General features: G+C 43.7%; 1 protein-coding gene across 3 annotated transcripts in view; it reads left to right on the top strand.

Annotated features, from left to right (window-relative positions):
- Nucleotides 1-6,679: 6,679 nt before the first annotated feature.
- Nucleotides 6,680-27,634, top strand: part of acad11 (acyl-CoA dehydrogenase family, member 11) — a 315,908-nt gene continuing 294,953 nt past the window's right edge. For 2 of the 3 annotated variants that reach the window (XM_073065812.1, XM_073065811.1), the window contains exons 1-4: nt 6,680-6,907; nt 20,650-20,858; nt 26,532-26,677; nt 27,022-27,213. In XM_073065812.1, coding sequence (XP_072921913.1) covers nt 20,663-20,858; nt 26,532-26,677; nt 27,022-27,213 — 534 coding nt within the window. In that variant the 5' untranslated portion in view covers nt 6,680-6,907; nt 20,650-20,662. The remainder of the gene's footprint in view (nt 6,908-20,649; nt 20,859-26,531; nt 26,678-27,021; nt 27,214-27,634) is intronic. The other variant, XM_073065810.1, reaches the window with a different exon arrangement.

Raw genomic sequence — 27,634 nt, 5'->3', positions numbered from 1 at the left:
CCCGACCTGGGGTCCACGTGCCCTTGGATAATGGTAAGAGTCTGTGGCATAAAAAAGGTTGGGACACCCCTGATCTTCAGGGTCCTTCAGCAATCACCAAGCCGCTGCCTGTTGGAGAAGAGAATTAGTGAATGGACCCTTGTCTTGTCCTCAATTTTCCAGCCCTTGTGCCGGCAGGCTGTTCCTTTCCGGCCCAGAATTTCAGGACCCTTGGGCTGCTGAATGGTGAGAGGACAAGTGAGACTAACTCATTCTGGCACTCGAGGTGAGGCAGTAATATACAGTAAATGTGGAAAAAAACCTTTTGATCGTTTTGCTAAGTGTTCCAGTTTCCACAACGCTTCTAGACAATTTATTAAACAGAAAACGTGTGGCATTGCTAAATTCTAGTGTTTGTGTTACCTACACAAGAATGTAAAGAAATCTTTTCTGAATTCCCTAAGTACACTCGGTGGCATCTTCATTAAGTATACCTGTACACCTGTTACCTGTACACCTGTTACCTGTACACCTGTTACCTGTACACCTGTTTGTTAATGTAAATAGCTAATCAGCCACTCAATGCATAAAGGCATTCAGTTGTTCAGACCAAATATCAGAATGGGGGAAGAAATGTGATTAAGTGACTATGACAGTGGAACGATTGTTGGTGCCAGATGTGGTGGTCTGAGTATCTCAGAAACTGCTGATCTCCTGGGATTTTCACACACAGCAGTCTCTAGCGCGTACAGAAATTATCATCATCATGATGTGCCGTCTCGTATAATGTGGGCAATCATGGTCTTCCATCTACCTTTAATCTGTCTACTGAGCAAGGGGGAGACCCCTTCACGTTGTCGCACTCTCCATGACCATGATTGTTCTTGGCAAATTTTTATACTGAAGTGCTTTGCCATTGCCTTCTTCTGGGCAGTGTCTTTACAAGATTATCAATACTCTTTGGAGATTGTCTACCTGGGGTCAGTGGTCACATAACCAGGGCCTGTGATGTGCACCGACTACTCTCATGGCTTCACATGACCGATTGGGGGGTGGGGGTTGTCTAAACGGATTCTACACCTTGCCCAAAGGTGACCTGCAGGCCAGCGGAGGGAAGGAGCGCGCATCTCCACCCCGCCATCCAACAGAGAATGGTGCAAAAAAAGCAACCAGCATCCACAGGGCAGCAGTTCTGTGGGCAAAGACACCTCGTTAGTGAGAGAGGTCAGAGGAGAATGTCCAGACTGGTTCAGGCTGACAGGAAGGCAGCAGTAACTCAAATAACCACACTTTACAACAGTGGGGTGGGCAGCAGTGCATCTCCGAATACACAACATGTCAAACATCCACGTGAAGTGGATGGGCTGCAGCAGACCGTGAGTATACACCCAGTGGCCACTTTATTAGGTACAGGAGGTACCTGGTTTGATGGTCACTGAGGGTAGATTTTCGTGAATATATCTTTGAAAAAAAATCAGAGGTGAAAATAATATTTCTGCTGCCACAAGTTTCTGTTTTTTTCATTCCCTTTAAAACATATTCTGCAGCTGGGCCCTGCTGGAGATAAATCTCAATGTATCCACAATACAAGTCAAGTCAAGTCGTCACTTTTTATTGTCATTTCGACTATAACTACTGCTACAGTACATAGTAAAAATGAGACAACATTTTTCAGGACCATGGTGTTACATGACACAGTACAAAAACTAGACTGAACTACGTAAAAAAACAAAAAAAAACTACACTAGACTACAGACCTACCCAGGACTGCATAAAGTGCACAAAACAGTGCAGGCATTACAATAAATAATAAACAAGACAATAGGTGTCAGACCAGACTCTGGGTATTGAGGAGTCTGATAGCTTGGGGGAAGAAACTGTTACATAGTCTGGTCGTGAGAGCCCGAATGCTTCGGTGCCTTTTCCCAGATGGCAGGAGGGAGAAGAGATTGTATGAGGGCTGCAAGGGGTCCTTCATAATGCTATTTGCTTTGCGGATGCAGCGTGTAGTGTAAATGTCCGTGATGGCGGGAAGAGAGACCCCGATGATCTTCTCAGCTGACCTCACTATCCGCTGCAGGGTCTTGCGATCCGAGATGGTGCAATTTCCGAACCAGGCAGTGATGCAGCTGCTCAGGATGCTCTCAATACAACCCCTGTAGAATGTGATGAGGATGGGGGGTGGGAGATGGACTTTCCTCAGCCTTCGCAGAAAGTAGAGGCGCTGGTGGGCTTTCTTTGCTATGGAGCTGGTGTTGAGGGACCAGGTGAGATTCTCCGTCAGGTGAACACCAGGAAATTTGGTGCTGTTTACGATCTCTACCGAGGAGCCATTGATGTTTAGCAGGGAGTGGTCGCTCTGTGCCCTCCTGAAGTCAACAACCATCTCTTTTGTTTTGTTCACATTAAGAAACAGGTTGTTGGCTCTGCACCAGTCCATTAGCCGCTGCACCTCCTCTCTGTAAGCTGACTTGTCGTTCTTGTTGATGAGACCCACCACGGTGGTGTCATCGGTGAACTTGATGATGTGGTTCGAGCTGTGTATTGCTGCACAGTCGTGGGTCAGCAGAGTGAACAGCAGTGGACTGAGCACACAGCCCTGGGGGGGCCCCCATGCTCAGTGTTATGGTGTTGGAGATGCTGCTCCTGATCTGGACTGACTGAGATCTCCCAGTCAGAAAGTCTAGGATCCAGTTGCAGAGGGAGGTGTTCAGGCCCAGTAGGCTCAGCTTTCCAATCAGTTTCTGAGGGATGATTGTGTTGAATGCTGAACTGAAGTCTATGAACAGCATCTGAACGTATGTGTCTTTTTTGTCCAGGTGGGTTAGGGTCAGGTGGAGGGTGGTGGCAATGGCGTCATCTGTTGAGTGGTTGGGACGGTACACAAACTGCAGGGGGTCCAGTGAAGGGGACAGCAGGGTCTTGATGTGCCTCATGACGAGCCTCTCGAAACACCTCATGATGATGGATCTAAGTGCAATGGGACGGTAGTAATTTAGGCAGAATACTGAAGACTTCTTTGGCACGGGGACGATGGTGGCGGCCTTGAAGCACGTTGGAATGGTGGCACTGCTCAGGGAGATGTTGAAGATGTCAGTGAGAACATCTGCTAGCTGGTTTGCGCATCCTCTGAGCACTCTACCAGGGAAGTTGTCTGGTCCAGCAGCCTTCCATGGGCTGACCCTGCACAGGGTTCTCCTCACATCGGCCACGGTGAGACACAATAGATGATAAGACTGTTGCTGCAAGCTCTGAGCTTTGGACATAAGCAGTTTTTTGCTGCATGAAGAATCTCACGGTTGTATCCTGTGCACATACCTTGATAATAAATGTACTTTCAACTTTGATCTCATCTGTTGTTTCTTTATGATTAAAATAGATCTAGGCAAGTAATAAAAGAAAGCTTCTGTGATAAATTGTGATGTTACATCACTCAATTCAAATACAGACTTTCCCTGCAATATGAACCAACTAATTGGGAGAACCATGCTAGCTGGATTGGATTATTTTAATCTGCATAATTTACAAAGGGATTTCTTTCAACCCAGTCCAAGCAATTTAAAGTGAACATATTGAGAGAACGTAGACAGGTGGGGAATGATTTGTGAGTATTCATCTGATCTGTGCCATCACAGCAAATGAACGTATAAGGCTTTCAACTTTGTCCCCATCTTGTGTGACCCTGTGGGACACCACAACCACATCTATTTGATATTTGGTATGTCACCAAAAGCTCTAGCAAATTTCTACAGATGTACTGTGGAGAAAATTCTGACTAGTTGCATCGCCATTCGGTATGGAGCAGGGGTCCACAGACCCCTCGGTTAATGGTAGGGCTCCATGGTGTGAAAGAAGGTTGGGACCCTGTTGTGATGGAAATAACTGGTTCTTTGAGTCTCAACAGTAGAGGCCTGGACACACACAGTTTTAATAATAAGGAATTTATTTACAAGGGGAAGTCGGGTCAACACAAGCAACTACAATACACAGGAAGCGGTGTGGGGACAGGGTACGGTTACACAAAAAAAGAACAAGGGAAAAGCACTACAACAGCTATCCCCCTTGACCTTGGATAGCCGCGGCTCCCTTACCAAGACAAACGATAGACCTTCCCAAACATAAATCAATACACTTACCTTCAATGAGGTGGTCTGTAAGAGAGACCAAGCCAGGGACAAGTCTCACCTTTTATAGCATGGGGCTGGACGAGATAATCCAATTAAGGTGACCAATAATTTAGGTGTGCATTGATTAGTTGGGTGGGACCAAATGTTGATTGGCATGTGGTGTGTCCTCCGACCAGCCAGGTGGCAGTGCGTCTGTCACGTGGCCGGTATCTCTGGATACAGACCCCCCCCCCCCCCCAATATAGAATGTACCAATGCACAGGATTGGAAAAGGCTGCAGTGGGTTGTAAGCTCAGCCTGCTTCATCATGGGCCCTGGCCTTTCTACTGTCGAGGACATCTTCAGAACAGAAGGACCCTCAACATCCAGGACATACCCTCTTCTAATTACTACCATTATGGGGGAGGTACACTTTTCAGGAACAACTTCTTCCCCTCCACCATCAGATTTCTGAATGGTCCACAAACCTACGAACACTACCTCACCATTTTGATCTCTTTTTGCACTACTTATTTATTCTTTAAATATATATTCTTATTGTAGGCATGTCTCTACCAAAGGAGGTGTAAGGCACTCATTCCCTCCACTATCCAGGTGATGGGTGGTCTTATGAGTATCTGGTGCAGATCACAAGTCCTGGTTATGCGACCACTGACGCCAGGCAGACGATCTCTGAAGAGTATTGATTATGGCTGGGGTCACCCATCTTGTAAAGACACTGCCCAGAAGAAGGCAACGGTAAACCAGTTCCGCAGAAAAATTTGCGAAGAACAATCATGGTCCTGGAAAGACCATCATCGCCTATGTCATGCGACACAGCAAACAAAGAATGAATGATTTATTTTTAGTATACATACAATATATTCTTATTGTAATTCATGTAATTTGTAGTAATTGTAGCGTACTTGTAGGACAAAACAACAAACTCAATGATATTTATCAGTGATAATAAACCTGCTTCTGATACTATTTTTACTGACAGATAGCCATGTGAACTTTTTCAATGGAAATGAACAATCATAAATGTGAGCCGCCCCAGATACAGGGTTTCTGCTCGGCACCCAAAGCCATGAAGGGTGTTTACCTCATTTTACTTGTTCTCACACCACCAGGTTCAGAAACAGTTACTACCCCTCAACCATCAGGCACTTGAACCAAAGGGGATAACTTCACTTGCCCCATCACTGAACTGTTCCCACAACCTATGGACTCATTTTCAAGAACTCTTCATCTCATGTCTTGATATTTATTGATTTATTATTATTATTATTATTTCTTTATTTTTGAATTTGCAGAGTTTGTTGTCTTTTGAACACTGGTCAAATGTCCAAACTGCTGTGGTCTTTCATTGATTCTATTATCGTTATTATTCTATAATGCATTTATTGAGCATGCCCACAGAAAATTGACCTCAGGGTTGTATATGGTGACATGCATGTACTTTGATAATAAATTTACTTTGAACTTTGAATGTCCCTGAGCAGCATCTTACTGCCCATAACACTGCTGGTGTTTATGGCAGCAATGAAGGTCCTCCATCTCTGATAGTGTTTGAGGCTTCCTTCATCATGTCAGAAGCTTCCTCTTGGTTTTGTCTGCTGTCAATCATGCAAGTCCCAGGTGGAGACTCAGGAATACCGTCACACTCGGATGAAGAAGGATTCTTCATTGCTGTTTCCGTAAGTTTTGTTTAGCCAGATAGGGTTGTTAGCCCTGAGCTGATCCTCCAGACTTGGAGGACACTCTTCATCTGGCTTCTGCCCTTTGACCTGCTTGGCACGGGTGACCCTACCAAGAGTCAAACCATAAAACCCTGACTCCAGCCAACATAGCTCTCTGGGTCATTGAAGCACACAGGCTTCCAAACCCCATGACAAGGTTGTGGTTTTCTTGGAGGATTGTGCAGGGTGGGTCAATTCTGGATATACTTGATTTAGAGCTGAGTAAAGATTCACCAGTCTGATTCCTGAGATGTTGGGGGTCTTTATAGGGAAGAGAGTGAGCTGGCTAGACCCTGTTTTCTCCAGTGTAGCAGGGGGAGAAGAACCTCAGGGAAACATAACAAAATATTTACAGCCTCAGAATCAGGGACAACAGATGGCCAGTTGGGGTTGAAATAAGAAATGTCTCCACTCACTGGAATCCTCTGCAATCATTCAAAAGTGAGTCGATTCTCATATGCAAAAGTACTTTATTCACAGGTACAATATAAAAAATACTTTTAGCAGCGAGGTATAAACTTTCTCGTGTTTAAGGTATGAGCAATGAGATATCAGAGGGTTTCTGGACATTAAAGGAATCAAAGAGTTTGTGAAAAGGGCAGGAAAACAGTTTTGGATTAAAACATCAGGTATTTAATGGTGCCGGCGACTCGAGGGGCCGAATGGCTTTTCCCATTTCATTTTTATCTTCCAGCTGGCAGATAAAGGGAGGTCTGTCGCAGGATGATGAGGCTTCGGGCGGGGAGGTCGGTCGCAGGGTGATGAGGTCGATCGCAGGCGATGAGTTCGATGAGGTCGGTCGCAGGGTGATGAGTTCGATGAGGTCGGTCGCAGGGTGATGAGGTCGATCGCAGGGTGATGAGTTCGATGAAGTCGGTCGCATTCTGATGAGGCTGCGGGGCGGTGAGGTCGCAATGGAGGCGGGGTGTTGAGCGGCTCTCCGCTGTTGGAAGGGCCCGGTAGTGTTTGCGAGGATCCCTTTCCTGCGACCGCACGGTTGGCGTTCAGCTGGAGATTGAAGGAGAAGCTGCCCGCTGCTTTCTGCAGATGTCCGATTGAAGCAAGTTGGCGGCGGCGAATGTACGTGGGAAACTGTGAGAGGTTTCTGTAACACAAACGCATTCACGTATTTATCGAAGCGAATTGCCTTTTGGGCAAAAACAATGGTTTATTTTGCATTGTATTTGAACTATTAACAATTGAAATTGCTGGAAATACTCAGCAGGTCGAGGGTGTGTAGTTCATGGATAATTTTCGCTTCTCCCCACTAAATCCTGTCTCAGGAAAAACTCCGCGGCGTTTAGTAAAATGTACAGAAGTTGTAACATAGTGCAGATACTTCAACCAACATCAGGCCTGAACGTCGAAACAACGTCCTGCTGTTTCACAATGGTATACAAGGATGTTGTCGTATGCTGCTGTCCCAGAGAAAACGAAAAATAAAGCATATTTTGTACGGAGAAACTTTAGGTTTTAAATTTTTCTTTTGAATTCAAGCCAATAAGAAAGGTAGAGAAGACTAGGTTTAATTAATTAGCATAGAAAGTTTTTAATGAAATACGATTATAATGATATAGAATAGTGCTTCAACGATTCAGGAACATCTTCCCCATTGCCATCAGATTTCTGAATGGACATTGAACCATGAACACTACCTCACTATTATTTTTCTCTTTTTGCACAACTTATTTAGATATATACCGGTATATATTTACTGTAATCGGCAGTTCACCCTCACACACATTTCCCTTGTCAGCAGTAACACACACACACACTCTACCCTTGTCACCAGTAACCCCCACACACAGGCACACACTATCCTTGTCATCAGAAACCCATGCACACACCCACTACCCTTGTCACCAGTAACACACACACACACACACTATCCTTGTCAGCAGAAATGCACACACATCCTTGTCACCAGTGACACACACACACTACCGTTGTCACCAGTAACACACACACACACTACCCTTGTCATCGGTAATACACACTCTACCATTGTCACCAGTAACACACACACACACACTACCCTTGTCACTGGTAACACGCACACACACACTACCATTGTCACCAGTAACACACACACACACTCTACCATTGTCACCAGTAACACACACACACACACACTACCCTTGTCACTGGTAACACGCACACACACACTACCATTGTCACCAGTAACACACACACACACACTACCCTTGTCATCGGTAACACGCACACACACACTACCATTGTCACCAGTAACACACACACACACACTACCCTTGTCATCGGTAACACGCACACACACACTACCATTGTCACCAGTAACACACACACACACACTACCCTTGTCATCGGTAACACGCACACACACACTACCATTGTCATCAGTAACACACACACACACACTACCCTTGTCATCGGTAACACGCACACACACACTACCATTGTCACCAGTAACACACACACACACACTACCCTTGTCATCGGTAACACGCACACACACACTACCATTGTCACCAGTAACACACACACACACACTACCCTTGTCATCGGTAACACGCACACACACACTACCATTGTCACCAGTAACACACACACACTACCCTTGTCATCGGTAACACGCACACACACACTACCATTGTCACCAGTAACACACACACACACACACTACCCTTGTCATCGGTAACACGCACACACACACTACCATTGTCATCAGTAACACACACACACACACTACCCTTGTCATCGGTAACACGCACACACACACTACCATTGTCACCAGTAACACACACACACACACTACCCTTGTCATCGGTAACACGCACACACACACTACCATTGTCACCAGTAACACACACACACACACTACCCTTGTCATCGGTAATACACACACACACCACCCTTGTCACTAGTAACACATACAGTACTCACATACGCTCACTACCCTTGTCTCCAGTAACCCACACACACACTCTCTACCCTTGTCACCAGTAACCCATACACACACACACACAACCCTTGTCATCGGTAACACACACACACATGCTACCCTTGTCACTGGTAACATGCTCACACTACCCTTGTCTCCAGTAACCCACACACACACACTCTCTACCCTTGTCTCCAGTAACCCACACACACACACTCTCTACCCTTGTCTCCAGTAACCCACACACACACACTCTCTACCCTTGTCTCCAGTAACCCACACACACACACACAGCCCTTGTCATCGGTAACACACACACACATGCTACCCTTGTCACTGGTAACATGCTCACACTACCCTTGTCTCCAGTAACCCACACACACACACTCTCTACCCTTGTCTCCAGTAACCCACACACACACACTCTCTACCCTTGTCTCCAGTAACCCACACACACACACTCTCTACCCTTGTCTCCAGTAACCCACACACACACACTCTCTACCCTTGTCACCAGTAACACACATACACACACTCTCTACCCTTGTCACCAGTAACACACATACACACACTCTCTACCCTTGTCACCAGTAACCCATACACACACACACACAACCCTTGTCATCGGTAACACACACACACATGCTACCCTTGTCACTGGTAACATGCTCACACTACCCTTGTCTCCAGTAACCCACACACACACACTCTCTACCCTTGTCTCCAGTAACCCACACACACACACACTCTCTACCCTTGTCTCCAGTAACCCACACACACACACTCTCTACCCTTGTCTCCAGTAACCCACACACACACACACAGCCCTTGTCATCGGTAACACACACACACATGCTACCCTTGTCACTGGTAACATGCTCACACTACCCTTGTCTCCAGTAACCCACACACACACACTCTCTACCCTTGTCTCCAGTAACCCACACACACACACTCTCTACCCTTGTCTCCAGTAACCCACACACACACACTCTCTACCCTTGTCACCAGTAACACACATACACACACTCTCTACCCTTGTCACCAGTAACCCACAGACACTCACTATCCTTGTCACCAGTAACACACACACACACTCCATGCAAGGTAAGCATGTGCGGGTGGCAGCCTACAAGTGTCCCCATACATTCCTGTGCCAACATATCATAATGTTCACTTGTGAAGATGGCAGCACAGCTATATGGAATACTTACCGTTATTGGTCGGTGTGTAGAGTACAATGATGCTGTACTGGAATTGTGCAAGACGCTAGGTCACAGCCTGGATGGGGTTCTCAGGGAGGTTGTGGAGATGCTGCCGTGGCGGGAGAATAACAATTCTGCGGAGGTGTCCATGCTGACCGTGTCGTTCCTTCTGAAGCAAAGGAGAGATTTAATTGTTATGTCTGAAATTGAGAGCGTCAGTGAGGCCAAGTAGAAATTACCTGGTTCCCTTAGTAGAAGAGTTGGTGATTAGTGCATGTCGAATGAGTTAACAGGTAGAAGGTGTCACCGCAGAATAGATTTGCATCGAAACGTTCAGGATGACCCTTCAGAATACAGATGAGGAGAGTGGTGAATCTTGTGAAATCCTCACCATAATTAATGAACATTAACATTTGAAGAGATTTAACTTGCAGGGTGGGGAACGAAAGAGCCAGGAAGTGAGATTCACTGAATGTCCTTTATCAGCCATTGCGGACAACATGGGCCAGATGATCTCACGTGCCATAACTTTCTTTGAACTCATTTGCCTAATTCCAATTGATGGGGAAAAGATTTCCTGAGGCCAGCGAACTGACTGTGGACCTCAGGAAGGGGAACTCAGGCGAACAAATGCCATTTCTCATCGAAGATCTAGAAAGGGTGCACAGCTTCAAATTCCTAGATGTCAGTGTCTCGGAGGATCTACCGAGGACCCAATACAATCACAAAGAAGGCATAGCAGTAGCTGTCCTTCATTAGAAGTTTAAGTAGTTTGGGTGTGTCATCAAAATCTCTGTAGATGTACAGTGGAGTACTCTGACTGGTATGGAGTCTCCTTTGCACAGGAACACAGGAGAACTGAGGACATCTCTTAAGAGGAGACGCCTCAAAAAGGAGGCATCCATCATGAAAGGCCTTCGCCAACCTGGACGTGTTGACTTTGCGTGACTACCATTGGGGAGGAGGTAGATCCACACACAAGGTTTTAGTGATAGCTTCTTCCCCTCCGCCACCAGATTTCTGAATGGTCCATGGACACCACCCCACCTCACCATTTGTCTTTTGAATCAGGGTTGTATATGGTGACATTTATGTACTTTGAACTTTGCACTATTTATTTATACAGTAGTGATTTGTATGTCTTTGCTGCAAGCCCACAAGTGTCAGTGATAGTAACCCCGATTCTGAATGACCCCATATGGCGGCATTTAAGTTTGTTGAGGACACCACTACGGTTGGCCAAATTAAAGTTGGAAATGAATTGACATGTAGATTGAAAATCTGATTGAACGGTGCTAAAATACCAATAATCTGACACCCAGTGTCAGCAAAACAAGGACTGAGAGCAGGGTGAAGAAGCTGCAGGTCCATGAGCCAGTCCTCATTAGGGAAATGGAGCTGCGGAAGATCTGTCCATTGGAGCCTTGTTTCTAGATAGATGATGATAGATAGATAGATACTTTATTCATCCCCATGGGGAAATTCAACTTTTTTTCCAATGTCCCATACACTTGTTGTAGCAAAACTAATTACATACAATACTTAACTCAGTAAAAAATATGATATGCATCTAAATCACTATCTCAAAAAGCATTAATAATAGCTTTTAAAAAGTTCTTAAGTCCTGGCGGTTGAATTGTAAAGCCTAATGGCATTGGGGAGTATTGACTTCTTCATCCTGTCTGAGGAGCATTGCATCGATAGTAACCTGTCGCTGAAACTGCTTCTCTGTCTCTGGATGGTGCTATGTAGAGGATGTTCAGAGTTTTCCATAATTGACCATAGCTTACTCAGCGCCCTTCGCTCAGCTACCGATGTTAAGCTCTCCAGTACTTTGCCCACGACAGAGCCCGCCTTCCTTACCAGCTTATTAAGACGTGAAGCGTCCCTCTTCTTAATGCTTCCTCCCCAACACGCCACCACGAAGAAGAGGGCGCTCTCCACAACTGACCTATAGAACATCTTCAGCATCTCACTACAGACATTGAATGACGCCAACCTTCTAAGGAAGTACAGTCGACTCTGTGCCTTCCTGCACAAGGCACCTGTGTTGGCAGTCCAGTCTAGCTTCTCGTCTAACTGTACTCCCAGATACTTGTAGGTCTTAACCTGCTCCACACATTCTCCATTAATGATCACTGGCTCCATATGAGGCCTAGATCTCCTAAAGTCCACCACCATCTCCTTGGTCTTGGTGATATTGAGACGCAGGTAGTTTGAGTTGCACCATATCACAAAGTCCTGTATCAGTTTCCTATACTCTTCCTCCTGTCCATTCCTGACACATCCCACTATGGCCGTGTCATCAGCGAACTTCTGCACATGGCAGGACTCCGAGTTATATTGGAAGTCTGATGTGTACAGGGTGAACAGGACCGGAGGGAGCACGGTCCCCTGCGGCGCTCCTGTGCTGCTGACCACCGTGTCAGACCTACAGTCTCCCAACCGCACATACTGAGGTCTATCTGTCAAGTAGTCCACTATCCAATCCACCATGTGAGAGTCTACTCCCATCTCCGTTAGTTTGTGCCTTAAGATCTTGGGCTGGATGGTGTTAAAGGCACTAGAGAAGTCCAGGAATGTAATCCTTTCTGTCTGTGTTGTAGTTTGTGGCGCGTTTACTATGGTAATCTGTCACGTGGGTTGGGGTATAGTAGAAGCAGATGAGAATAGTTATGTATTCATGTTTTGTTAATTTAGTGGAGAAGGGTTGAGCCATGGGGATGATGTTTTTTTGTTCATCGCTAATTGGGACATCAACGGAACACTAACTACATTGCTGATTTTTCTTAAATACATTAGTTCGATTGCTAACGTCGTTACTTCACTAATTTGGACACCATAGTGCCAGTTTAGTTTCATTAGTTTTTTTTTATTCGTTTTTTTATGCATTTTCTACATCGTTACAGCTAAAAAAAAACAAATCAAAATGAGGAACATTAATACAGTGCAAAAATAAACATACAATAATAATATAATACAAAAAAAGATAATTGAGAAAGCACCCAAATTGAAGACATGTAAAATTAGTATCCTCCCCAAGCCCCACAACAATAAAGAGCTCCAGACCAACCACAACACAATATAGAGAATATAAATCAGGACATTCAAACCCCCAAAGCTGTAAGTACACTTAAAAACAGAAGGTATTAATGCCTACTACCAAAAAAAAGGAGCTGAAAGCAAGGGACCAAAAAAAAAACCTTAGTTAAGAGGAAGGTTATGAAAGTACTCAATAAAAGGTCCCCAGACCTTATGGAACTTTAAATCCGAATTAAGAACTGAATAAAGGATTTTTTCAAGGTCTAAGCAGGACATAATATCATTAAGCCATTGAGCATGAGTGGGCGGGGCAACATCCCTCCATCTAAGGAGGATTAAACGTCTAGCCAGGAGAGAAGCAAAAGATAATATTCGACACTTAGACGAACTCAAACGTAAATCTGTCTCACCCAAAAAACCAAACAGAGCAATTAAAAGGTTAGGTTCTAGGTGGTGATTCAGAATATAAGATAAAGTTATGAAGACATCTTTCCAAAATTTCTCCAGGCTAGGACAGAACCAGTACATATGAATAAGAGAGGCCTCGCCCCTTTTGCATTTATCACAAAGAGGACTAATATTAGGGTAAAATCGAGATAGTTTAGATTTAGACATATGGGCTCTATGAACAATCTTAAACTGTAAAAGGCAATGGCGAGCACAAAGCGAGGTTGAATTAACCGATTTGAGAATCGAGTCCCAAGTCTCATCAGATAAGGAGATATTTAAATCATGTTCCCAAGCCATTCTAATTCTATCCGCAGGGGCACGTCGTAAGAATGCTAATTTATCACGAATAAATGATATTAAGCCTTTACCCAGTGGATTAATAGAAAGAAATAAATCCATAACATTTTTCTCAGGCATTTCAGGGAAGTTAGGAATTAAAGGTTTAATAAAGTGTCTAATTTGGAGATATCTAAAAAAATGGGCATTAGGCAGATTGAACTTAGCAGAGAGCTGTGGAAAAGATGCGAGGCGATTATCAATAAAAAGATCTTCAAAATGTCTTATGCCCTTCCTATACCAATCATGGAATGCTGAATCATACGTAGTAAGTAAAAACAGGTGATTATGTAAGATAGGGCTAGAAAAGGAAAAACCATAGAAACCATAAAATTTCCTAAACTGAGCCCATATACGCAAAGTGTGTCTAACAAGAGGATTAACAATTAATCTGGACAAACTACTAGGGAGTACAGAGCCAAGAAGTGCAGAAATAGATAGACCTTTAGTGGAACTCAACTCCATTGCCACCCAATTAGGGCACTCAGGTTGGCCATGGAAAAAAGACCAAAAGGTAGCACAGCATATATTGGCTGCCCAATAATATAAACAAAAGTTAGGTAAAGCCATGCCACCCTCTTTTTTAGATTTTTTTTGGAGATAAATTTTATTAATTCTAGAGCGCTTATTCTTTCACAGATATGACAAAATAATAGAGTCTAAGGAATCAAAAAAAATTTAGGAATAAAAATTGGGATTGATTGAAATACATATAAAAGTTTAGGGAGAACATACATTTTAACAACATTAATATGACCTACCAAAGACATAGATAGAGATGACCATTGTAACAGACTCTGTTTTATAGTATATGGAAGATTGGCAAAATTTTCACGAAAAAGATCTTTAAACTTCCTTATGACTGTAATCCCAAGATAAGTAAATTGATTATGAACTACTTTAAAAGGGAGATCACAAAATGTTAATTCTTGTGCTTCTTTATTAATTGGGAAAAGTTCACTATTATGTAAATTAAGTTTATAGCCAGAAAACTGGCTAAACTGATCAAGAAGTGAAAACATTGGAGGTAAGGATGTAGACGGATTTGAAAGAAAAAGTAATAAGTCATCAGCATAAAGAGAAACTTTGTGCTCTACACCCCCCCACCCCTCACTATTTGCTATAGTATTTATACGGAACTGTTGTCAATGACACAGATCTGGAAGTTGTATTTGGGTTAATTTTTTTGGTAGAGCTAGCTACTTGTTTTGGTAGCCGTCTAGTTTTGGGTTGTGTGGATGGGGTGGGTTTTCCAGTTCCAACATCACTCACTGTATTTATTGTTTCTGTTTATTGCTCAGGACATGTATATGTTTTGATTTTACGAATCTATGTTTACATCTCTGCTCCCAGACTGCTATTGTACTGCTTGACTTTTTATATGCCTGCTGCCTTTTATGCATTAGTAATTGATAATGGCTAGTGCACTTAAATTCGTGAGCTGGAATGTAAAGGGATTGAATCACCCTGTTAAAAGGAGGAAGGTATTCTTACATATCAAACAACTCAAAGCTGACATTGCTTTCCTTCAAGAAACTCATATTCGTTGTTTTGATAACTCCCGGCTTCTGTCAAAGTGGGCGGGTCAGCATTTTCATTCATCCTTTGCCGCTAAAGCTAGGGGAGTCTCCATTCTTATTAACTCAAATATTCCTTTTGAACTCCATAATAAAATATCTGATACAAATGGCCGTTTTATTATTGTTTCTGGTAAACTATATAACACTAAAGTTGCACTAGCAAACCTGTATGCTCCCAACTTTGATGATGTTAACTTTTTTGAACGGTTTTTTTCCTCACTACCAGACTTAAACTCATGCTGTCTTATACTGGGTGGTGACTTCAACTGTTGGTTGGATCCTAAACTGGATCAATCGTCCGTTGTTACCAGATCACCTACTAAATCTGCCTTAGCTATCCAATCGTTTCTCTCTAATTTTGGTATCTCTGATTTATGGCCTTTCCTCCATCCTACGGAGAGAGATTATTCTTTTTTCTCACATGTTCACCATACCTTCACTAGAATTGACTATTTCTTACTCGATAACCAACTTATCCCATTTGCCCACTCTTGTGACTATCAGAGTATACTGATTTCTGACCATGCCCCAATTACCCTCTCTCTGAACTTTCCTGGTCTCCCTCAGAGGAATAAACACTGGCGGTTTGATTCAACTTTATTATCGGATGATGAGTTTGTAAAATTTATTAAGGATCAGATAACCTTTTATTTTAACACTAATACATCACCTGAAGTGCCATCCCAGATTATCTGGGATGCCATGAAAGCATATCTGAGGGGTCAAATAATCTCTTACACAGCAAATCTCAACAGAAGATCCCGTGCAGATCAATCAGACCTCATTAACCAGATTAAAGATTTGGATCAAATATATGCCCAAACTAAGAACCCTGAATTATACAAGAAGCGCGTTGAACTCCAAACTAAATTTAACCTTCTGTCCACTCAACCTGTCGAACGCCAACTTCTCGAAAGCAAGAGTCGCTTTTACATTCATGGGGATAAGTCTGGTAAATTCCTAGCCAATCAGCTGAGGCGTTCCAAAGCCAAACAACATATTACAAAGATCCGGAAGGAGAACGGAGACTTTACATCGGATCATTTAGAAATTAATGACACATTTAAAAATTTTTATTCTTGGCTTTATTCCTCTGAATCTCTGAATGACAATATCTCTGTTGATCAATTTTTACAGAATCTGAATATCCCCTCACTCTCATCTGATCTCAAAGCCAAACTCAATGTGCCTATATCATCAGAAGAAATATCTTTTGCAATTTCTGCACTGTCCTCAGGGAAATCTCCTGGACCTGATGGGTTCCCTGTAGAATTTTATAAATCATTTTCTTCACTTCTTTCTCCTCAGTTACTTTCAGTATTATCTGACTCGTTTAATTACAGCAAATTGCCACCCTCTTTCAATGAGGCATCTATTATTCTTCTTTTAAAAAAGGGCAAAGACCCAACAGAGTGTTCCTCGTACAGGCCGATCTCTCTGCTCAATGTTGATGTAAAGATCTTAGCTAAAGTGTTGGCTCATAGATTAGAAACCGTTATTCCCTCCATTATCTCTGATGACCAAACAGGCTTTATTAAAAACCGTCTCCCTTTTTTTAACATTCGGCGTCTATTTAATATTTTATACTCAGCTCCAACTGGGACTCCTGAATGTGTTATTTCCCTCGATGCGGAGAAAGCATTTGATCATATAGAGTGGAATTACCTTTTTGCAGTCTTAGAAAAATTTGACCTCGGCCAAAGTTTCATCTCTTGGATCCAATTGCTGTACCTGTGTCCTACTGCTTCTGTTTTAACTAATTTTCAGAAATCCCAAGTATTTAATCTCAAACGTGGCACCCGTCAGGGATGCCCCTTAAGTCCCTTTCTCTTTGATTTGGCTATAGAACCTCTGGCGATAGCATTTCGAAATTGTCCTGAATTGACCGGGATTTGGAGAGGGGGTGTTGAGCATAAAGTTTCTCTCTATGCTGATGACTTATTACTCTTTCTCTCAAATCCGTCTACATCCTTACCTCTAATGTTTTCACTTCTTGACCAGTTTAGCCAGATCTCTGGCTATAAACTTAATTTACATAAGAGTGAACTTTTCCCAATTAATAAAGAAGCACAAGAACTAATATTTCGTGATCTCCCATTTAAAGTAGTCCATAATCAATTTGCTTATCTTGGAATTACAGTCACAAGGAAGTTTAAAGATCTCTTTCGTGAAAACTTTGTCAACTTTTCATAGGCTATAAAACAGAGTCTGGTACAATGGTCACCTCTATCTATGTCTTTGGTAGGTCGTATTAATGTTGTTAAAATGTATGTTCTCCCCAAATTTTTATACTTATTTCAATCTATCCCAATTTTTATTCCTAAATCTTTTTTTGATTCCTTAGACTCTATTATTTTGTCATATCTGTGGCAGAATAAGCGCTCTAGAATTAATAAAATCCATCTCCAAAAATCTAAAAAAGAGGGTGGCATGGCTTTACCTAACTTTCGCTTATATTATTGGGCAGCTAATATACGTTGTGCTACCTTCTGGTCTTTCTTCCACGGCCAACCCGAGTGCCCTAACTGGGTGGCAATGGAGTTGAGCTCCACTAAAGAATTATCTATATCTGCACTTCTTGGCTCTGCACTCCCTAGTAGTCTGCCCAGATCAATAGCTAATCCTCTTGTTAGACACACTTTGCGTATATGGGCTCAGTTTAAGAAATGCTATGGTTTCCAGGGGTTTTCCGTTTCTAGCCCTGTCGCACATAACCACCTTTTTTTACCTACTACGTACGATTCAGCATTCCATGTTTGTTATAGGAAGGGCATTAGACATTTTGAAGATCTTTTCATTGATAATCGCTTTGCTTCTTTTCAGCAGCTCTCTGTTAAGTTCAACCTGCCTAACGCTCACTTTTTCAGATATCTCCAAATCTGACACTTTATTGCTCCTTTAATTCCTAACTTTCCTGAAATGCCTGCGAAAAATGCTATGGACCTATTTCTTTCCATTAATCCACTAGGTAAAGGTTTAATATCAATTATCCGAGATAAACTAGCAGCCTTACGACGGGCCCCTGTGGATAAAATTTAAATGGCCTGGGAGCAGGATTTAAATATCTCCTTATCCGAGGAGAGCTGGGACTCAGTTCTCAAATCGGTTAACTCAACCTCTCTTTGTGCTCGCCATTGCCTTTTACAGTTTAAGATTGTTCATAGAGCCCATATGTCTAAATCTAAACTATCTTGATTCTACCCTGGCATTAGCCCGCTCTGTGATAAATGCAAGAGGGGCATGGCCTCTCTCATCCATATGTACTGGCTCTGTCCTAGCTTGGAGAAATTCTGGAAAGATGTCTTCACTACATTATCGGGTATTCTGAATCAGCACCTAGAACCAAACCCCTTAATTGCTCTGTTCGGTTTTTGGGGCGAGACAGATTTACGTCTGAGTTCGACCAAATGCCGAATACTATCCTTTGCCTCTCTCCTGGCTAGACGCTTGATCCTCCTTAGATGGAGAGATGTTGCCCCACCCACTCATGCGCAATGGCTTAACGACATTATGGCTTGCTTGGACCTCAAAAAAATTCATTATTCAGTTCTTAATTCGGATCTAAAGTTCCATAAGGTCTGGAGAAAAAAAACACCCCCCCTCCAAATCCTGGTCAGTTCAGGACAGTTTCGAAATGCTATCGCCAAAGGTTCTATAGCCAAATCAAAGAGAAAGGGACTTAAAGGGCATCCCTGACGGGTGCCACGTTTGAGGTTAAATAACTGGGATTTCTGAAAGTTAGTCAAAACAGAAGCAGTGGGACACAGATACAGCAATTTGATCCAAGAGATAAAACTTTGACCGAGGTCAAATTTTTCTAAAACTGTAAAAAGGTAGTTCCGCTCTATACGATCAAATGCTTTCTCCGCATCGAGGGAAATAACACATTCAGGAATCCCAGTTGAAGGTGAATATAAAATGTTAAATAAACGCCGAATATTAAAAAAAGGAAGACGGTTTTTAATAAAACCAGTTTGATCATCAGAAATAATAGAGGGAATAACAGTTTCTAATCTGTAAGCCAAAACTTTGGCCAAAATTTTGACATCAACATTAAGCAAAGAAATCGGCCTATACGAAGAACACTCTGTTGGGTCTTTACCCTTTTTTAATAAAAGAATAATAGATGCCTCATTAAAAGAGGGTGGCAATTTACCGTAATTAAACGAGTCAGATAAAACTGAGAATAACTGAGGAGAAAGAAGTGAAGAGAATGATTTATAAAATTCTCATTAGTTTTTTTATTGCTGCAAGATAATTTTTCTTTGCTGGTTTCATGATAAAGGATCGAATGTATCTTTTTTCGTTTTGGAAATTTGTTCTTTGGAATTGCTTCATACGGTGTCAAGTACCCTGGCTTAGTGTCTCAGCAGCTTAGGTTTGTTTTCAAGTAACTGCTACAGTTAACATCTGTCTTGGGAGTAGCACATAGGTGCTATCACAAAGATGGCGTGCAGTGCCTCTACTTCCTTAAAAGTTTGCGTAAATTCTGCATGTCACCAAAAGCTTTGATAAACTTCTATAGATGCACAGTGGAGAGTATCACTGGCCTGCTAGGAAACATCAGTGCCAGGACAGAAAAGCCAATGGAGCAGCATTTGATCTCGCTGGGCCTGTGCACGATGATGATTAGAAAGATGAGATGGGATCTCACTGAACTCTATTGAACAGAGTGGATGTGGAAAGGATGTTTCCATTGGTAGGAGAGTCTAGCGTCTGATGGCACAGCCTCAGAATGAAGGGATCTCCCTTTACAGCTGAGATGAAGAGGGATTCCTTCAGCCAGGGGATGGTGAGTTTATGGAATTAAGGCCAATTCATTGGGTGTATTTGAAGCAGAGATGGTAAATTTTTGATTGGTAAGAGATTACAGGGCGAAGGCAGGAGAATTGGGTTAAACTGGGCATGATTGAAAGGTGGAGCAGGTTCAGTGAGCTGAATGGCCTAATGCAGTTCCTTCGTTTTTATTATTTATTAGACATACATCACGGTAGCAAGCCCTTCTGCTCCAACGAGCTCGCACTGCCCAATTACACCCATGTACCAATGAACCTACTTATTGTTGGAATATGGGAGGAAACCCACAGGGAGAGCGTATGAACTCCTTAGAGACAGCAGTGGAATTGAGCTCAGCTCACTGGGTTGTAATACTGTTATGCTGGGTTGTATCAGGATTTTAAAAATAATTTGGAAAAGTTACGATCTTTCAAATTTTGTAATTTCACTGTTATTGGGCTTCCGATCAATGATCCTGTGGACACCTCTTGTATTCCGTGTTTCTTTCCACAGTGTTCCCACCACCATGTTTCTCTCTGGAATTCCCTGTGCTTCTCGTTATTTCTTGGCCAGGACACGGAAGGTTGTAACCCTGTGGCAACATTTGCCTAGCTCTGTGCAGGCTTCATCGCGATGGAAACACAGTGCCTCTCGACAGTACAAGGCCGTGATTTTTGATATGGGTGGAGTCCTGACGGCTTCGCCATACAAGTTAGCTTTAGGTGAGGCTTTTATGCAAAATCTTTTATTTGCTTTTTATTCAGGCCAGTAAATGGGTTGAAATGGAGTTAGAAATCATACAGTCAGTTACAGGACCATACAGTACTGAATCCACACTGACCATCAAGAACCTCTTACACTAAAGCCACTTTAATCTGATAGAATGTTATGGGATGTTAGTTCAAAGTTGTTTAAAGCTGAATCAAAGCATTTGTATTGGATCAAAGTTTATTGAGCTACACTCAGTGGCCATTTTATTAGGTACACCTGCTTATTAATGTAAATATCTAATCAGCCAATCACATGACAGCAGCTCAAGGTATAAATGTATGCGGATATGGTCAAGGGGTTCAGTTATTGTTCAGACCGAACATCAGAATGAGGAAGAAATGTTGAGTCTCAAGATTCAGAAAAAAGAGGGCTGTGATTAAAAACACAAGAGATTCTGCAAATCTTGGGCAAATGCAGGAGGAACTCAGCAGGTCAGGCAGCATCTGCGGAGAGAAACAAACAGCTAACGTTACTGGCCGAGACCCTTTATCAGGTTTGGACAGGAAGGGGGCAGAAGTCAGAATAAGAAGGAGGGTGGGAGGGGGAGGTCTACAAGCGGATAGGTGATAGGTGAGGCCAGGTGAAGAGGAAACTTGGTGGGGGATGAAGTAAGAAGCTGGGAGGTGATGGGTGGAGGAAGTAAGGGGCTGAAAAAGAAGTTATTTAATGGGAGAGGACAATGCTTCTTCCTTCTTTGTTGAGCTTTACTCTTGTGTTAGAATTACCTAAAGTAATTGCTCTTCAGGTTTACATCTGGGCATGAAACTGCAGTGTGCCCACCAGCCCTGAAGCTATCCTCCAACTAGGAGCCAACTGTTACCAGTTTGTGGGAAAACTAGCATGAGAAATATCTGGGAAGTTAGGTGGTGGGCCACAGACCTAACCCGAACAAATGGGCCTTCCAGTACATCAGTTAAGTACGATACCTGGAATACTTTACAGTTCTCTATTGAGATGCAGCGTGTGATGGGCCCTCTGAGCCACATTGCCCAGCAGTCTCCTGGCAGGGAGGTTTGCAAAGGCTGTTGGGGGGAGTTTAAACTAGAATTGCTGGGGTGTGGGAACCAAACTGAAGAGACGGAGGAAGGGGAGGTTGGCTCACAAATACAGAAAGCTTGTAGGCAGTGTGAGAGGGAGGATATCAGGTGATAGAGAAGGGATGTGCTCAGACTGATGGTTTGAGATGTGTCTATTTTAATGGAAGGAGTATCATGAACAAAGCAGATGAGCTTAGAGCATGGATCAGTACTTGGAGCTATGATGTTGTGGTCATTACGGAGACTTGGATGGGTCAGGGACAGGAATGGCTACTTAGAGTGCCAGGCTTTAGATGTTTTGGAAAGGACAGGGAGGGAGGCAAAAAGGGTGGGGGCATGGCACTACTAATCAGAGATAATGTCACAGCTGCAGAAAAGGAGGAAGTCATGCAGGGTTTGTCTATGGAGTCTCTGTGGGTGAAAGTTAGGAATAGGAAGGGGTCAATAACTCTACTGGGTGTTTTTTTATAGACCTCCCAATAGTAACAGGGATATCGAGGAGCAGATAGGGAGACAGATTCTGGAAAGATGCAATAATAACAGGGTTGTTGTCGTGGGAGATTTTAACTTCCCAAATATTGATTGGCATCTTCCTAGAGCAAGGGGCTTAGATGGGTGGAGTTTGTTAGGTATGTTCAGGAAAGTTTCCTGACACAATATGTAGATAAGCCTACAAGAGGAGAGGCTGTACATGATCTGGTATTGGGAAATGAACCTGGTCAGGTGTCAGGTCTCTCAGTGGGAGAGCATTTTGGAGATAGTGATCACAATTCTATCTCCTTTACCATAGCATTGGAGAGGGATAGGAACAGACAAGTTAGGAAAGCGTTTAATTGGAGTAAGGGGAAATGTGAAGCTGTCAGGCAGGAATTTGGATGTACAAATTGGGAACAGATGTTCTCAGAAATGTACAGAAGAAATGTGGCAAAAGCTCAGGGGATACTTGTGTGGCATTCTGCATAGGTACATTCCAATGAGACAGGGAAAGGATGGTAGGGTACAGGAACCATGGTGTACAAACGCTGTTGAAAATCTAGTCAAGAAGAAAAGAAAAGCGTATGAAAAGTTCAAAATGCTAGGGAATGATAGAGATCTAGAAAATTATAAGGCTAGCAGGAAGGAGTTTAAGAATGGAATTAGGAGAGTCAGAAGGGGCCATGAGAAGGCCTTGGGGGGCAGGATTAAGGAAAACCCCAAGGCATTCTGCAAGTATGTGAAGAGCAAGAGCATAAGACGTGAAAGAATAGGACCTATCCGGTGTGACAGTGGGAAAGTGTGTATGGAACTGGAGGAAATAGCAGAGGTACTTAATGAATACTTCAGTATTCAGTATGGAAAAGGATCTTGGTGATTGTAGTGATGACTTGCAGCAGACTGAAAAGCTTGAGCATGTAGATATTAAGAAAGTGGATGTGCTGGAGCTTTTGGAAAGCATCAAGTTTGATATGTCACCGGGACTGAACAAAATGTATCCCAGACTACTGTGAGAGGCGAGGGAGGAGATTGCTGAGCCTCTGACGATGATCTTTGCATCATCAATGGGGACGGGAGAGGTTCCGGAGGATTGGAGGGTTGCGGATGTTGTTTCTTTATTCAGGAAAGGGAGTAGAGATAGCCCAGGAAATTATAGACCAGTGAGTCTTCCCTCAGTGGTTGGTAAGTTGATGGAGAAGATCCCGAGAGGCAGGATTTATGAACATTTGGTGAGGTATAATATGTTTTGGAATAGTCACCATGGCTTTATCAAGGGCAGGTCATGCCTTACGAGCCTGATTGAATTTTTTGAGGATGTGAGTAAACACATTAATGAAGGTAGAGCAGTAGATGTAGTGTATATGGATTTCAGCAAGGCATTTGATAAGGTACCCCATGCAAGGCTTATTGAGAAAGTATGGAGGCATGGGATCCAAGGGGACATTGCTTTGTGGATCCAGAACTGTCTTGCCCACAGAAGGCAAAGAGTGGCTGTTGATGGGTCATATTCTGCATGGAGGTCGGTCACCAGAGAGTGCCTAAGGGATCTGTTCTTGGGACCGTTACTCTTCGTGATTTTTATAAATGACCTGGATGAGGAAGTGCAGGGATGGGTTATTAAGTTTGCTGATGACACAAAGGTTGGAGGTGTTGTGGATAGTGTGGAGGGCTGTCAGAGGTTTCAACGGGACATTGATAGGATGCAAAACTGGGCTGAGAAATGGCAGATGATGTTCAACCCAGGTAAGTGTGAGGTGATTCATTTTGGTAGGTCAAATATGATGGCAGAATATAGTATTAATGGTAAGACTCTTGGCAGTTGGAGGATCAGAGGGATCTTGGGGTCTGAGTCCATAAGATGCTCAAAGCTGCTGTGCAGGTTTAATCTGTGGTTAAGAATGCATACGGTGCATTGGCTTTCATCAACCATGGGATTGAGTTTAAGAGCCGAAAGGTAATGTTACAGCTATATAGGACCCTGGTCAGACCCCCCCATTGGAGTACTGTGCTCAGTTCTGATCGCCTCACTACAGGAAGGATGTGGAAGCCATAGAAAGGGTGCAGAGGAGATTTACAAGGATGTTGCCTGGATTTGGGAGTATGCCATTTGAGAATAGGTTGAGTGAACCTGTCCTTTTCTGCTTAGAGCAACGGAGGATGAGAGGTGACCTGATAGAGGCGTATAAGATGATGACAAGCATTGATCGTGTGGGTAGTCAGAGGCTTTTTCCCAGAGCTGAAATGGCTAACACGAGAGGGCACAGTTTTAAGGTGGTTGGAAGTAGGTACAGAGGAGATGTCAGGGTTAAGGTTTTTACGCAGAGAGTGGTCAGTGCGTGGAATAGGCTGCCGGGAACAGTGGTAGAGGTGGATACAATAGGGTCTTTTAAGAGACTCCGGGATAGGTACATGGAGCTTAGAAAAATAGTGGGCTATGGGTAACCCTAGGTAATTTCTAAAATTCGTACATGTTTGGCACAGCAACGTGGGCTGAAGGGCCTGTATTGTGCTGTAGGTTTTCTATGTTTCTAATCCCCCAAATTAATCCGAGCCCAATCACAGGACAATACACAACGACCAACTAAATTAACAACCGGTATGTCTTTGAGCTGTGGGAGGAAGCCTGAGCTTACGTGGTCACAGGGGGAATGTAGAAACTCCTCACAGTTTGTGGCAGCAGGAATTGAACCTGGGTCACCTGTACTATAAAGTGTTGTGCTAACCACTACCCTAACCGCTACCCTAACCGTTGCCCTAACCACTACCCTAACCGCTACCCTAACCACTGCCCTAACCGCTACCCTAACCGCTACCCTAACCGTTGCCCTAACCGCTACCCTAACCGCTACCCTAACCGTTGCCCTAACCACTACCCTAACCGCTACCCTAACCGCTGCCCTAACCGCTACCCTAACCACTACCCTAACCGCTGCCCTAACCACTACCCTAACCGCTGCCCTAACCGCTACCCTAACCACTACCCTAACCACTACCCTAACCGCTACCCTAACCGCTGCCCTAACCGCTACCCTAACCGCTACCCTAACCGTTGCCCTAACCGCTACCCTAACCGCTACCCTAACCGTTGCCCTAACCACTACCCTAACCGCTACCCTAACCGCTGCCCTAACCGCTACCCTAACCGCTACCCTAACCGTTGCCCTAACCACTACCCTAACCGCTACCCTAACCGCTGCCCTAACCGCTACCCTAACCGCTGCCCTAACCGCTGCCCTAACCGCTGCCCTAACCGCTACCCTAACCGCTGCCCTAACCGCTGCCCTAACCGCTACCCTAACCGCTACCCTAACCGCTACCCTAACCGCTGCCCTAACCGCTACCCTAACCGCTGCCCTAACCGCTACCCTAACCGCTACCCTAACCGCTATCCCAACCGCTACCCTAACCGCTACCCTAACCGCTACCCTAACCGCTGCCCTAACCGCTACCCTAACCGCTACCCTAACCGCTGCCCTAACCGCTACCCTAACCGCTACCCTAACCGCTACCCTAACCGCTGCCCTAACCACTGCCCTAACCGCTACCCTAACCACTGCCCTAACCGCTACCCTAACCGCTGCCCTAACCGCTACCCTAACCGCTGCCCTAACCGCTACCCTAACCACTGCCCTAACCACTGCCCTAACCGCTACCCTAACCGCTGCCCTAATGATTAAAGTTTCAAAATGATTAAAAGCTGGCATTTAGTTGTGTAGAAAAGAACTGGGATTTGCAGTTTCATAGTTAGGACAGAGGATACACAGCTGATCATCTCTCACTCATTTCAGCCTTTCTGTTATTGGAGAAGTAATATGCTTAGGTCTTCACAGAGACCAAAGTTACCGGGAAGATAAACGTGTTCCTTGGCTGCTTTTGTACCTGTCACAAGCAGGTTTTCTACTTCCTTAGCTGTGCATGGAGGGCTCGTAGGGTGGAACATATGCACTTAAACTGGTTGCAAGTACATAGGAAAATATAAAGAATAGCCCATCTTTTCATTTATGGCAATCTTTCGTTGAAGTAGCTTATCTAAAGAGTATAAACTTCACATTTTCTTAGCTCACACCTCTCCATAAATCTAGAATCTGTAGCTTTATCCTCTCTATTCCTCAGAGTGGGAGCAGCAGAATTGTCTCCCAGCTGGATCAATCTGGCGGGCTATACTGACTGAAGGGCGAGGCCTCGCATGGGACCAATGCATGAGGGGGGATCTGACATTTGAGGAGTTCATTGAAGTGTGCAGCAAAGACCTGGGATCTGTAAGTATTACTCAGGCTTAAAAATAGACGATGGAGGGAAATCCAATTCTCACTGAAAAAGTTGTTATAGAGTTTGTTGCAATTGGCCATAAACTAACATCAGTTGAGGTGGCTAAGTATTTCAGGAGTTTTCAAATTGTAGTTCAGATTTGCAACATTGTAATATTTTTTAAGTGTAACTCTGCTGATCATATTGCATTGTAATTCATTGTCTCACGTTTCTTTTTTTAAAATTTCTGTCTTTCCCTCGTATACTTTCCTAATCTTGCTACTTGTTTTAATTTTCTCATGTATATTGTGTGCCTCTATCAAAAGTGCTAACTACTTTCCTTTTCCTCACACAGAATAAAACTTCTGAATCAGTCAGATCTTATTTATTAGCAATGGTAAATCACGTGAGTGATTGGACTAGCTCTGCGATGAGGGAAGCAGTTCAGTGCATCAGGGCAGAGGGACTGCAGACGGCTGTACTGACTAATAATTTTTGGTTCCAAGGCCAGAGCTTCTTACCCTTGGAAAGAAACTTCTTCGATGTGGTGAGTATGCTTCATCGAGCAGTTATATCTATTTCATCTTTGCTACGTTGTGCACAGAAGCAATAGAACCAGCTGGTATGGTATGCTGAGTGTGAAAGTGCTGCTGCTTGGTGTCACGTGGTGGACTCTGCTTATTTTCTGATTGGCCGGGGCAGCACCGTGAATCAAAATATTCACAACACTGCAAAGAGCATCTCAGGCTCATCGCCGGTTGTTAGGTTCTGATGTGGTTGTCGATCGATCTGATTGGTTGTAGGGGGTGTAGCAGTTGGCGTAATGCTGTTACAGCACCAGCGACCCAGCTACAATTCTGCTGCTGTCTGTATGTTTGCCCTGTGACCACATGGGCTTCCTCCGGGTGCTCACGTTTCCTCCCACATTCTAAGGAACTACAAGTTAGTAGACATATTGGTCACATGGA

This window comes from Hemitrygon akajei, chromosome 14 (genome assembly GCF_048418815.1).
Source record: "Hemitrygon akajei chromosome 14, sHemAka1.3, whole genome shotgun sequence".
Taxonomy (NCBI): Eukaryota; Metazoa; Chordata; class Chondrichthyes; order Myliobatiformes; family Dasyatidae; genus Hemitrygon; species Hemitrygon akajei.
The sequence above is the reverse complement of the archived record's forward strand: the minus strand, read 5'-3'. Positions and strand labels throughout refer to the sequence as shown.